Source organism: Delphinapterus leucas, chromosome 6, assembly GCF_059928025.1.
Source record: "Delphinapterus leucas isolate spDelLeu-1000000601 "Yukka" chromosome 6, BTC_Dleu_Yukka2, whole genome shotgun sequence".
NCBI lineage: Eukaryota > Metazoa > Chordata > Mammalia > Artiodactyla > Monodontidae > Delphinapterus > Delphinapterus leucas.
In genome coordinates this window covers 101692350-101707370 of record NC_143134.1, presented here as the reverse complement: position 1 = coordinate 101707370, position 15021 = coordinate 101692350, and the positions used below count along the sequence as shown (strand labels likewise).

Genomic DNA, 15021 nt, shown 5'->3' with positions numbered 1-15021 from the left:
TTCAGCACAACCCCGTCTTCTAGAAAAGAATGGGAAACGCAACCATGAAGGTTCATCTTGTTAAAAAATAATCCACACCTAGCATCACCTGGAGAGTCAGCCCCACCTTCCCAACTAGCCCTCTGAGCGATGCAATTTCTGTACATGTAATGTCACGGCAACTTGGTGTGAGCACGAGAGGGTTTTTCTAAAAAAGCCCAGGAGCGGTGGAAAGCAAGCAGCGACTCCCAGCTGGCCACTGGTCATACTATTCTCTGAGCCTGCAGAAAGCAACATTCTGCAACCAGTGGAGTCCTTGTGACAGTGACAGAGCTTTCTCCTGGGTTGTCATCAATTATGATGCTTAAGTGCATTATGTTTTAAAGAAAAATAAATAAATAAGCATCTCTCTCTCTCTCTCTCTCTCTCTCTCTCTCATGGTGCAATAGAAACCAATCAAGTCAAATCATTTCAATACTGTCTTTGACAGTGTTCTAACAGGACACTTTCAAAATTGTTAAAGTAGAAAGAAAACACGTGAATAACCTGAAATGCCCAGCACTGCTCATTTATCAGACCACACACTGCTCTTATCTCCCTTTTCTCCAGATCAAGAAAGAAAAGATTAATATTTTTAATTTAGTAAACAGCATGTTAAATGTATCTTTGGGAACCTCTGTACACACACACACACACACACACACACACACACACACCATCTATGTTTTGGAGACACAGCCCTGGAACACTGCCTCACCCACCATGTGGAAATTCTCCAATTTCTATATATAACCACCGCAGTTCACAGGCACACACACCCCCAACCCATCCACAGGCACCTATCAGCTCATCATGCTTGCAGAAATTGGAATGCTGTAACGATGCCCTGAATTTGAGAAATTCACAAGCCCAGAGATGGTTTCCTGACAATGAAAAAGGGCTGGTGCAGCCCGCGGCGGCACCTTCACACCAGGGCAGGCTCTGCCCAGCTTTCTGGCGTGTGATCTGCATGTCTAATAATGGAACAGGTTTGTGGGATCAGCCGCTTACCTTGGAATGCTGCAGCAGAAGTATCTGCTCGTCCAGCTCTTGGCGCTTGCCTTCTATTTCCGTCTGCCTCTTTCTTTTTTCCTTGAAAATAAAAAGAGAGAGAGGCTGTAAGAGTGGGTGGGTGTTGGCTCCAGGAATCTGAAGGTAGGAAGCAGCAGCAGCTGTACACATCTGTAGAGACCCTTCCAGAGATGCTGGGCACACACACTGTTGTCACCTGCCCCTTCGTGTCCGGGTGTGTTGTAAGCAGCAGCCTTCTCTTCACATGTCTGCTGTGGGCTCGGTGAGTGGGAGAGATTCTCTTCACTCAGCCAAGCTGCAACAATTCAATCCAGAAGAAAAGGCAGCTTCTACACACACACACACGCATGCACACATGCACGCACACACACACAGAGTCATGTTCTGTGCAGTGTTAATTCAGAGACAAAGAATAAAAATGTCTCAATTGTGAAGACAGAGGTTGTTTTCAACTGCAAAGATGATAGAATAAACAGTGGGAAATTCTGGGGTTAGATTCCTGTTATCAAAATACTACATATAAATAATGCAATGCAATTTCAAATTTTATAGGACAAATCATCCAGTTGGACCTACCAAACAATGCAAATTAGATGGGTGATCTTTGTTTAAGTTCATCTTGGAGGGAGCACTTCATGTTGGGAGGGCTTGCTGAGGTTATGGTAAATGTGAAGTCTAGACTTGGTCTGCCTGGGTCCACCTACCAGCTTTTCTATTTGCTACTTGTGTGACCTCTGACGAATCCTTTTACCTCCCTGGGTCTAAGTCTTCTCTCGCATAAAGAGGAGGTAAGAATTGTACCTAAACCATATGGCTGGGGCACAGATTAAATGAGATGATATATGTAAAGGACCTAGAACAATGACCTGGCACACAGTAAATGCTCAATAAATATTATTTGCCATTACACTTACTGTCACATGTTTACTTCTAGGCAATGCCTAGAAACTGGTTTTAAAGGGATGTATTTCCCTTGTATTCAGAGCATAACTGTTCCATTGGAGAGTATGCTTATTATTTTTCTTCTCTATACATCTCCAATATAGACAATAAACATCACATAAAAGTGATTAATTGAAGAATAGAAAGGATTGTCCTTATGATAGCTTACTTGTTCAGTGTTTTGTTTCCAAAGTGCATAAGGGGGTGGTTTTTTGAGACATTTACTGCAATAGATTATTTCCCTTACTCACATATGCAGGGGAAACTTGTTGGACAAGACATAATGGCATTTTACACCTACAACAGCCAAATCCTGGGGAAGACAATAATGTAAAAGCCTGGTTGCTCTGCTCTGTGTTAAGGGAAACTTTTATTTTATGTAGTTGCTATGTTTCTGGGGATGTGCTTGTACCACTGCTATTCAAATCAACATAGTAATAATTTATGTTATAACCAAGTTTTTCTGTGTAATGCACAGACTTTTAAGAAATAGTAGCTTATAATCTCAAGCCACTGGGACATAATATCCAAGTCAGGGACATAACCTCTCTGGCAAAGTGAGGCCTGAGGACATTTTAGGAACTTACTAGTTACCAAAGAACTCCAATCCATGGTGCATCACTGATGCTGCTAATCCCAGAGGATGTCCAAGAACACACAATATATGGCAGCAGATGGGAAAAGTGAGGACCACTGAGGAGAGCCCACCTATCCAGCAACTCAAAGGAATGTAAGTAAGTGCACCCACTATGGAAAACAGTCTGGAGGTTCCTCAGAAAACTAAAAATAGAATTATCATATGAATCCTACTCCTGGGCATGTACCCAGACAAAACTATAATTCAAAAAGATACACACACCCCTAAGTTCATAGCCGCGCTATTCACAATAGCCGAAACGTGGAAACAACCTAAATGTCCATCAACAGATGAATGGATAAAGAAGATATGGTACATATATACAATGGAATACTACTCAGCCATAAAAAAGAATGAAATGATGCCATTTGCAGCAACATGGGTAGACCTAGAGATTATCATACTAAGTGAAGTAAGTCAGACAGAGAAACACAAACACCATATGATATCACATATATGTAGAATCTAAAATATGGCACAAGTGAACTTATCTGCAAAACAGAAACAGACTCACAGACATAGAGAACAGACTTGTGGTTGCCAAGGGGGAGGGAGGTGGGGGAGGGAAGTATTGGGAGTTTGGGATTAGCAGATGCAAACTATTATATATAGAATGGATAAACAACAAGGTCCTACTGTATGGCACAGAGAACTATATTCAATATCCCGTGATAAACCATGATGGAAAAGATATTAAAAAAAATGAATGTCTATATGCATATAATTGAGCCACTCTGCTGTACAGCAGAGATTGTAACAACATTGTAAATCAACTATACTTCGATAAAAAAATAAATAAAAATTTTAAAAGGTACGAAGGACAAAGCAAGGACCTCCAGAACCAGCCACTATCTCTTTATTCTAGAATTTCTCAACAGTAGGTTTACTGGACTTTATCTTTCATTCCCACAGTCTATCAAGATACGGAGTTGTCCTATATTTAAATCCAGAATCAATACATAGTATGTCGGGGACTTCCCTGGTGGCACAGTGGTTAAGAATCTGCCTGCCAATGCAGGGGACATGGGTTCGAGCCCTGGTCCAGGAAGATCCCACATGCCGGGAAGCAACTAAGCCCGTGCGCCACAACTACTGAGCCTGCACCCTAGAGCCCACGAGCCACAACTACTGGTCCTGCGTGCCACAACTACTGAAGTCTGCACACCTAGAGCCCATGCTCTGCAACAAGAGAAGCCACCGCAGTGAGAAGCCCGCACACCGCAACGAAGAGTAGCCCCCGCTTGCTGCAACTAGAGAAAGCTCCCGCGCAGCAACGAAGACCCAACGCAGCAATTAATTAATTTTAAAAAAAAGAATCAAAGAAAAACATAGTATGTCACGGGTACAAGATGCTGATGACTCAATAATTCCATCCATGTTAATTGAATGCTGTGTGTGCTACAGACTGAATGTTTGTGTTCTCCCCAAAATTCGTATTTTGAAACTTAATCCCCAAGGTGATAATGGTATTAGGAGGTGGGACTTTTGGGAGGTGATTAGGTCATGAGGGTGGAGCTCATGAATGAGATCAGTGCTCTCATAAAGAGACCCCAGAGAGCTCTTTCACCCCTTCCACAGTGTGAGGACACAACAGCAAGACAGCTGCCTGTGAACCAGATGCAGGCCCCCACTAGACACCAAATCGGTGGGTGCCTTGATCTTAGACTTCTAAGACTTCTTAGAACTGTGAGAAAAAAATTTCGGTTGTTTATAAGCCACCCAGTCTATGGTATTTCACTAGAGAAGACTGAATGTACAAAGACAATGTTCTAATTACAGATCTGGTCATTTGCAAATCCTTCCTAGGCTTTCCCACCTCTGAGCCTTTGTTCATATAAAGTTCTCACTCTGCACAATGCCCTCCATCATATTGGTGAACCATGCTTTGAACAGAAGAAGTATCACCAGATGGTACAAGCGGGGAATCTTTATATGAGTAGACTCATTGGTGGTCACTGTGAACAAATATGATCATGAAAGATGCAGGTTTTAAGTTAGTTCTTTAAGGAACTAACTAAGGTAGGAATTAGGTCAATACAGATTAATGGGCAGCACATTTCAAGGAATGTGTGAGTAAGGGCAGAAATACACTGCATATTCCAGGGACAACGAGGAGAGAAATAAAACTCAGGTGCAGGGCTTGCCTTTAGGAATAGAGATCGATGATTCAAAAGACTGGCTAGGACTAGACCTCTGAGGGCCTTGGATGCCAGGCTAAGAAGCTTGGATTTTATTACACGGACAATGTAACCTCATTGTAGGGTGCTAAGCAAGAGAGTAATACGGTGAAATGGCATTTTAGGAACATTATCTGGCACTGGTATATAGGATGGAGTAATAGGAATTGGGATACATTTCCTGTAAATGGCCAGACAGTAAACATTCTAGGTTTTGTGGGACATACAGTCTCTGTTGCAACTACTCAGTGCTGCCATTGCAGTACAGAAACAGCTGTAGACAATCTATAAATAAATGAGCGTGTCTGTGTTCTAAGGAGCCTTCATTGACAAACACAGGTGGGGGCCAGATTTAGCCCATCTTCCTAGTTTGCTGACCTCTGGATGAAAAGATCATTACATGTCTTAGAAAGAAGTCCTACACTGTTCGTGGGAATGTAAATTGGTGCAGCCACTATGGAAAACAGTCTGGAGGTTTCTCAAAGAACTAAAAATAGAGTCACCATATGATCCAGCAATCCCACTCCTGGGCATGTATCCAGACAAAACTATAATTTGAAAAGATACATGCACCCCAGTGTTCACAGCACCACTACTTACAATAGCCAAGACATGGAAACAATCTAAATGTCTACTGACAGATGAATGGATAAAGAAGATGTGCTGTGTCTGTATATATACAATGGAATATATATATATATACATACACACAATGGAATACTACTCAGCCATAAAAAAGAAGGAAATAATGCCACTTGCAGAAACATGGATGGACCTAGAGATTATTGTACTAAGTGGTCAGAAAGAGAAAGACAAATACGATATGATATCACTTATGTGTGGAATCTAAAATATGACATAAATGCACTTATTTACCAAGCAGAAACAGACGCACAGACATAGAGCAAAGACTTGTGGTTGCCGGGGAGAGGGGTAATGGGGGAGGGATGGATTGCCACGATGGGGGGTGGGGGAGTTTGGGGTTAGCAGATGCAAACTATTCTACATAGAATGGATAGACAACAAGGTCCTACTGTAGAGCACAGGGAAATATACTCAATATCCTGTGATAAGCCATCATGGAAAAGAATATGAAAAAGAATGGATACATATATCTGAATCACTTTGCTGTACACCAGAAATTAACATTACATTGTAAATCAACTATACCTCAGTAAAAAATACATTTTAAAAATGTCTTAGGAGGATGCAACATTCACCCTGGGGTATGGTGGGGATGGACGAACTAACAAGCCCATCCTAGCTCAGAGCTGTTCCACTCAGATTGGGAAGAAAAGGACAAATACAAATAGAGTTGATGAGGCTCAGGTCTAATAAGATCTAGAGGGTGGGGCAATATGGTATCTTGGCTCTGAGCCACACAGCGCTGGTGCAGGAACGGGCAACGGGAGAAAGTGGTGCTTTCCCACTTATTCTGTATTCACATCTTCCCTGAGGAAACTCCATATTGGGTTGAAGGTAGAAATCAAAGAGTTGTTAACATATGCAACCAGGGGCTTCCCTGGTGGCGCAGTGGTTAAGAGTCCGCCTGCTGATGCAGGGGACGCGGGTTCGTGCCCCGGTCCGGGAGGATCCCGCATGCCGCGGAGCGGCTGGGCCGGTGGGCCGCGGCCGCTGAGCCTGCGCGTCCGGAGCCTGTGCTCCGCAACGGGAGAGGCCACAGCGGTGAGAGGCCTGCATACCGCAAAAACAAAAACAAAAACATATGCAACCAGGCATCAGTATCAGCATGTTCTCATCTGTGTTCTATCTGATGAAGACTCTGGGCTTAGCCCTGTCACAAGGCTAAGGCTATGGCTATTGTGGGATCCTTTATGTCCCCTTCCACAGTGATGGAGTTAGGTCTTGAAATCACTCCTGACTGGACAAGAGGTAAGATGTGCAATCAGCCTGCGTACAGGGTTAGATATGAGCCATAGTACATACAGCAAGTTCAAGGGGGGGCCACCACTGGCTTCCTGACGCTTGCTTGCTTGGTCCAGGCCATGCTCTTTACCTGGCGAGCTTGCTGCTTCCCAACTTCTCCTTCCCTTAATCAAGGCAAAACCACTAGCTCTTGGGTTCTCTTCTCACTCCTTCTCAAATGTCTAAATGTAGACATTCAGCCTACATGATTTTCTTTACTCTCATCAACTATACAACCTATACAATATCAGTATAGATAACTAGCAGATCTATATTTTCAGCCTAGATCTCTCCTTTGAGCTCCAGGTTCCCCTATCCAACTGCCAAATGTTCATGTCCAGTGCCTCAAACCTAACCCTTGAGTCATCCTCTCGGCCATCCCTCCTCCCCTACTCTCACACCTGTTCCTTCTGTATTCCTCATCTCAGAAAATGACATGACCCAAGTTGGAAATCTGATTTATTCTAGACACTCCACTGTCTTAAAAGACCAAGTCCTGATGATACTGCTCGTCATTTTCCACGCCTTCTACTTCCCCACTAGAACCTTTATTACAACCTTAACATTCCCTCCTTTATCTTCCCAACCCCCCGCCCCCCCACCCCGTAGACTACTCTACATCAGTATCTTGCGCATGCTATAGCGCTGAACTGTTCATACTCTCTTTCCACCTGGATTACTGCAGTGGTTTCCTCACTATCCTTCCTGCCTCTGAGGCTTGGCTCTGAGTAAGTCACCCTCTGCTTCAGTGATATTCTAAAATGGAAATCTGACTGCTTCCATCCCTGGCCTAAAATCCCAGAAATGTCTCTCATTGCCTACAGTGCAAATAGTTAAGTTCCTTCCCATGGCCAAGAGGGCCCTCCGTACCTCACAGTTTCATCTCAAGCCATGACCCCCCTAATCATATACTCCAACCTCAACACACGATCTGAAGTGTCCTGATCTGCCAGGTGGGTTCATGCCTTCCTGGTTTTGCTCTTACTGCTTCCTCTAACAATAATGGATTTCCCTCACTCCTTCATCTAATGAAAACCTTTTTCTCTTTGACAACACAGCTTAAATATCCATACAGCTTGAGCAACCACCTGCCCAGTCTTTCTTCCATCAGAGAACCCACATACCCTCACTATAAATGGTGGTGGAAATGCCAGTTATGATTAGTCACATACAGCCCAGCTCATTCCTGCCACCAGGACTTGTGTGTGATACAGGTTAGGACAATCAAACTATCTTATCTCGTTGCAGTAGGGACTGGTCCAAGGAGCAGCTAAAGGACCAAAGCAGAACCAAGAAGAGACATTTCTAGGAATAGACACATGAATACTGGGAGAGAAAAGCTCCCTTTTCACTAAGGTTAAGCTGGGATGATGTCTATCTGAGTGGCAATTTTCCCAAGCCACATGGAAGAAACACATCTATGCTGGAGAAAGGTTAACCCACAGAGAGAAGCAGAGCTGGAAGACAGAGAAAGGAGGATCCAAGTGAGATTGTTTGAGTCCCAGATCTAGTTATGCATGAAGCCAGAACCATCCGTGGGTTTCCTAGATTATATACACTCATAACCTCCCTTCTGCTTAAGCTAGTTTGAGTGGTGTTTCTCTCACTTGCAGCTCAAAGAGTTCTGACAAGTACAGAGAACTTTTCTGCTCCCTCCAAAGAGAATTCATCACCCCTTCCTTCTTTCTTCCCTTCGTGGGCTGTGGATCTTTCTATATTAGTACCTCGAGCACTTTAGGACTTCATGCACTTAACTGTTTACACATCTTCTCCCTCTACCAAACTATGGGCATCTTGAGGACAAGGATATTGGCTCATGCATCTCCAAAGTCTAGACTGTTGCATGGTAGAGACACGTAACAGACACTCAGTAAGAATCTTTGAATGAGATACTTGTTCTCCTCCCATCATGTTCCTGTCTGTCCAGATCCCTCATTCAAGTGCATCATGAATTTGCACTCATGATTTCAATGGCAGTAAAATACCTCACTGAAAACACATTAGCCGTCAGTCCACAAAACCAGAAGTATCTTTCTGTTGAAGATGTCAGCCCATATGGAATAAACCTTTATGGCTTTGCACAGAAGACAAGAGTTGAAAATCTCATTCTGGGAAAGAATCATGGAAAGCTCACTCTGGGCAGAAAGGCTAGGGGAAATAGAAATTCCAGGGAAAGCATAACGAGCTGACAGTAGCAAACTATTCAGGGGGAATGTGCCTCAAGAGACATCTGGAATGAAGTGACCTCAATCCATTAGGAAGATTTCCAGATCCTTCCACGATCTGGGAGGCCTAGCAAGCCACTTTCATCATCTTTCTGTGAATTATGTATTTTCCTGGCAAGTATTTTCTGGAAGTATTGCAACATTATGAAACTGTAAACTCTTAGTGTAGTTAGGAGCCACCATATAGAATGGAGGACACTGTTCGAAGGCGGCTAATAAGTATGATGGGAAGACAGGTATTAGAAGTAGTTAGGAAGCCCATGTCCACCCTGGTGCAGCTTTAGGCAGACTCCGTCTTCTCTCCAGTTTAATGCTGCTGTAGAACCAATGCCATTTATATGTCTGAGGAAACAAAAGGAAGACGGTCAGTCTGAAAACTGAGAACCTGAGCGACCAGGTATAAAACAATAAAGAGGTGCCCACTCAGCTTCGTCCAACTGCCTGTCCAGCTAACTTGAATGCTGAATTTGCTCAGCAAGACACATCCCCATTAGAGATCAGTTATCTGATCTCAATGCCATTAGATATTAAGACCCTCTCTCCTGGCTCTGACTTCAAGGTCACCCATTATGATTTTGATTATATTCAGGCTTTGAAAGTAGTTACCTAAATGGAGATATAACACTTGTTAAGCTCCCTGCAATGTCATCCACCATAAATAAACGGACACTTGGGTTTGTAGTTGAGTGTACTAAAAAGTTTTAAGTTTGTATGTAGCTTTCTGATCTTACAAAACTAAGTAACGGAATCTAGAGTCAGTTTAAAAGGCTTTGGTCAAAAGGACAAGTAATTAGACTTCCTGTAGTCACACTGTTCTACCCCGCCATGCACCCGCCCAACCCTCAACATCACCACGTGGAGCAGAGAATTCTACAGCTATATTCACCCCTCATTGCTTAGTCCAGATCAGCATCTCCACGTAGGTAAATTCTCTTTTATTCACCTGACTACTTGGCCTTGAGCTTGCCAGCTTTTGGTAAAGGAGGGAAGTGCTTGCTTTGTATTGTTTTTAACAGAAATTATAGAGTCAACAGAAAGAATTTTAAATAGGAAAAGAAGACATTGATGAGTTCAAACTTCATGACTGGTTTTTGAAAGGGTAATATAACACCTAAAATCGTAAGAAACACCATATAGAGTTTGGATGTAAAACTGTTACTAATTACACCTAACAGTTAATATTGCTAGTCCGTTACTGCCAAGTCAAATGCATAACACAGGAGAGTTTCAGCTTAAAGTCTTTAGTAGATACTTTATAATCCATATGAATTATATCTTAAGGCTATTTTTATGGTCTGCCCACACTGTTACTCTTTAAATAATTGTTTAAACATATAGCTACATTTTTGCTTTAATGGTCATAATATCAAACTGTTTGCTAGGAGTGCTTCCCTTTAGCGGTCTTCTCTGGAGATCAAGAAGGAAAGTAGTCTGATAGAGCTCTCATCAGAAAATAAGATCTGCTTCTTGGTACCATATTGATAAGCCCACTATGGTGAAAAGAATGAGCACTGTCTGTACAAGGAGAATGGTTGAGAGCTCTGAGGAAGTCCCAAATGCCAGAAATTACATAATCAGATTCACCTGCAGAAGGTAGTCTCCCTTTCACCACCCTCAACGAGTTGTGATATTCCCCCCATGAAGCCACATGAGCACTGAACTGGGACTCAGGACACGTGCCTTCATATGGATGCTCTGCCACTAAGCCCTCAGTGACTCAGACTAGTCCCTTATTGTTTCTGGGCCTTAGATTCGGCACGTAATACGAGCAAGTTGGACCAGCTTCACTCTATGGTTCCGCCTATCTCCAGGATTCTGCAGTGCTAAGGAGAGCAACTTCATGTGCTAGACAACCTACAAAATGTGAGAAAATGTTTGCAGGTGATGTGGCTGACAAGGGGTTAATCTCCAAAATATATGAAAAGCTCATACAACTCAATATCAAAAAAACAAACAACCCAATGAAAAAATGGGCAGAAGACCTAAACAAACATTTCCCCAAATAAGACATACAGATGGCCAACAGACACATGAAAAGATGCTCAACATCACTAATCTTTAGAGAAATGCAAGTCAAAACCACAATGAGGTATCACCTCACACCAGTCAGAATGGCCATCATCAAAAATCTACAAACAATAAATGCTAGAGAGGGTGTGGAGAAAAGGGAACCCTCTTGCACTGCTGGTGGGAATGTAAATTGATACAGCTACTATGGAGAACAGTATGGAGGTTCCTTAAAAAACTAAAAATAGAACTACCATATGACCCAGCAATCCCACTACTGGGTATATACCCTGAGAAAACCATAATTCAAAAAGAGTCATGTACCACAATGGTCATTGCAGCACTATTTACAATAGCCAGGACATGGAAGCAACCTAAGTGTCCATCGACCGATGAATGGATAAAGAAGATGTGGCACATATATACAATGGAATATTACTCAGCCATAAAAAGAAATGAAATTGAGTTATTTGTAATGAGGTGGATAGACCTAGAGACTGTCATACGAAGTGAAGTAAGTCAGAAAGAGAAAAACAAATACCGTATGCAAACATATATATATGGAATCTAAAAAAACAGTACTGATGAAACTAGTGGCAGGGCAGGAATAAAGACGCAGACGTAGACAACGAACTTGAGGACACAGTGGTGAAGGGGAAGCTGGGACGAAGTGAGAGAGTAGCATTGACATATATACACTACCAAATGTAAAATAGATAACTAGTGGGGAGTTGCTGCATAGCCCAGGGAGATCATCTCGACGCTTTTTGATGATCTAGAGGGATGGGGTGGGGAGGGTGGGAGGGAGGCTGAAGAGGGAGGGGATATGGGGATATATGTATACACAGAGCTGATTCACTGTGTTGTACAGCAGGAACTAACACAACTTTGTAAAGCAATTATACTCCAATAAAGATATTAAAAAAAAAAGAATGAAATATTGCCCTTTGCAGCAACATGTATGGATCTAGAGAATATCATACTAGGTGAAGGAAGTCAGCCAGAGAAAAACAAATACTATATGACTCAATTATATGTGGAATCTAAAAAATAATACAAATGAATCTATACAAAACAGAAGCAGACGCACATAGAAAACAAACTTATGGTTACCAAAGGGGGAAGGTGGGGCGAGGAATAAATTGGGAATTTGGGAGTTACATATACACACTACTATATATAAAATAGATAAAAAACAAGGACCTACTGTATAGCACAGGGAACTATACTCAATGTTTTGTAATAACCTACAATGGAAGAGAATCTGAAAAAGATGTGTATATATATATATATATATATATATATATATATATATCTGGATCACTTTGCCATACACCTGAAACTAACACAATATTGTAAATCAACTATACATCTATAAAAAATAAATTAAAAAAATGATGATAACAATAATAACAATAATAGTAACTAAGTTTACTGACTACTTCCTATGGGCCAGGCATTGTTCTAAGGATTCCCCTTCAGTTAGTCCTCAGAACACTTTGAGGTAGGTACCTTTAATATTCCTGATTTTATGGATAGGAATAGTCAAGGCTAGTCTAGGGTGAGTAAACTTGTTCAAGGTCATGAGCCAAGAAGTAGCCAAGTAGGGGTTGAAACTGAGACAGTCTGACTCCAGAGCACTTTATCATGGATAGAGATGTGTTCTGGCTGTTAAGATTTCTTTAGCTTTGCGTGAACTCCGTACAGGACACGTGGAACATTATCTTGCCACCTTCACATTCGAGTGCCAAAACTTCCCAGAACAAATGAGCTGTTGAAAATGCAAAACACTCTGGTGTCAAATCCCTCCACTCTTAAAACAAGAGGCCTCTTACAAAATTCAGGAGCATTTCCCAATCCCAAAGGAATAGGTCGAGGCTGGGTTGGAACCTTCATCAATGCCTGGAAAACCAATATATTCGTTTACTTCAATTTCCAGGGAAGACATTTCCAGGTGACTAAATGATATGATAAGGAGAGAAAATGCAAAATATTTCTCTCCCATTTGGACTTTTCATTGCAGAGGGACTACTTCCAATGAGGCAGCAGCTGGGAAAGCTCTCAATTTACCATGTTGGGCTCATAAGTGGAGAAAACTCTCTAAATCCAGTCTTCTCGATAACAGAATATATCTCCCTAAAATTAGATGACAGGAAGAGTAAGGAGCAGAGGTGTCCACTAAGTTGATGGTCCAATCCTAGGAAAGATGCTGCAAGGCCTAGAGGAATGGTCCCTCGGCAGGAAGCAGGAACGGCACACTGCCTGGACCTTGCAATAAGCAACTTTCCCATTGGCTCCTTGCAGGTCTCAGAGCAGCAGCCCACAGGACAGTAGAGGGGCTGGGGCGAACCTGAACATGGCCGTGATGGTTGGAAATGAAAAACAAAATAGGGTGCACAAAAATAGAAAGAGAACAGGATGTGCAGCATTTTGCTAACAACCAAGGACCCCGAACTCCAAAAGATTAACATAATTCCAGAGACAGACACACCTTTTAGAACTTTGGCCAATCACGTTTTTGTTTGTTTCTTTAGATGCCAACACCAGGAGAGAATATCTATATCTATATCACCCAGATAAACACAGCATTTAAAAATATAATATAAATCAAACTAATAGATGTGTATGGTAGGAAAATTCAGACAATACACAAAGAAGTAAAATGAACAGCTGAATCTCCCTTCACCCCACCCCCATCAATTTCTTTCCTTTAGGTCTTATATGTATCCTACTTTGGAAAAAATATGAATATACCAACCTCTTATCCATATGGATCTTTTATTCTTTACGTAAAAGCAATCATACTATAGACTTCCTGCTTTTCAGCTTACTTTCTTCTTACCTAGTGATGCATCTTTGAGATTTTTCTATGCCATTTTTCATATGGAGTCCCCCTTCACTCTCCGTAACTGCCGCATGGTAGTTCACAGATGACCCTTAACTTATTTTACAGGTCTGCTGCTGATAGATTATTAAGGCGGTTCCCAGTGTTTTACTTGCTATTATAAACAGGGCTACAAAGAATCTTCCTCTACGTACATGTACTTTCGTGACAACATCCATAGGATACATTTCCAGAAGTAGAACTGCTGGGTCAAAGGATTTGAGCACTTAAAATTTTAATAGGGCCAAACTGCCCTCCCCCAAACATTTTCTCTGTGTTTTAAATGATATAAATCTGATTTGAAAATAAGATTCAAGAAACTCATAAGAGTTTTGATGGTTTTTCCCCCCTTATTAGCTATATCTTTAGTGACCCTGAAGAATTTTAAGTGAAAGAAAATATTTACCACCTTGTTAATAACTGTAAGCTGTTCTTAAAACATACTCGGGTGATCTGTCCTCACCACAGACTATTACTCTGTGTTTTCAGGTTTAAAAAATGATGATTTTTTACCTTATGAACAGAAGTCTATTATGACTCCATCAGTTTTTTAGAAGTAATCAAATTTGTACCTCTTTTCCTTGCACTATTAATGTTAAGAGTTATCCCATAGCTAAGTTGTGCCCATTTGTCCATAATGAAAGAGGGTCTATTCCTTCTGCTGTTGTTGCCATTCTCCATGGTTTAAAAGTACAAAATTTTCCATCCACCAAGATAACTTCTGGATGGACTCAAGCAATGTAAAAACTGAAAACATGAGAAAATAGAGTGACTCTCTGACTTTAGGATGGGAAAGGACTTCAAAAACATAAGGTATAGAAAGAAACCACAAAGAACAAAACTGATAAATTTCATTACAAAACACTAAAACTTTGGTTTTTATGGTACCAACCATACATAACAACTCAAAGAAAAGTGGCAATCTGGGAAAAAAATATTTGCAACATATATGTCAAAAGGCTAAGACCTGTCATAAATAAAGGGTTCTTATAAATCAATATGATTTATAAAGAAAAATATAAACACTTCAATATAGAAAAAAAGAACAAAATATAGGGAAAATTTTCAACATTATTAATAACCAAAGAAATGCAAATTAAGCACTGAGGTGTCACTTCCACCTGTGAAAGGTATTCTACCCCCCCCCAACAAGTATATTTTAAAATATCACGT

The 15021-nt window shown here is 41.4% G+C and overlaps 1 protein-coding gene across 2 annotated transcripts in view; it reads right to left on the bottom strand.

Annotated features, from left to right (window-relative positions):
- The window catches only part of PALM2AKAP2 (PALM2 and AKAP2 fusion), a 615632-nt gene that overhangs the window by 284396 nt on the left and 316215 nt on the right, over positions 1 to 15021 (bottom strand). For both annotated transcript variants that reach the window (XM_089913542.1, XM_022579084.2), the window contains one exon: positions 1030 to 1110. In XM_089913542.1, the coding sequence (XP_089769668.1) occupies positions 1030 to 1110 (81 nt within the window). The remainder of the gene's footprint in view (positions 1 to 1029; positions 1111 to 15021) is intronic.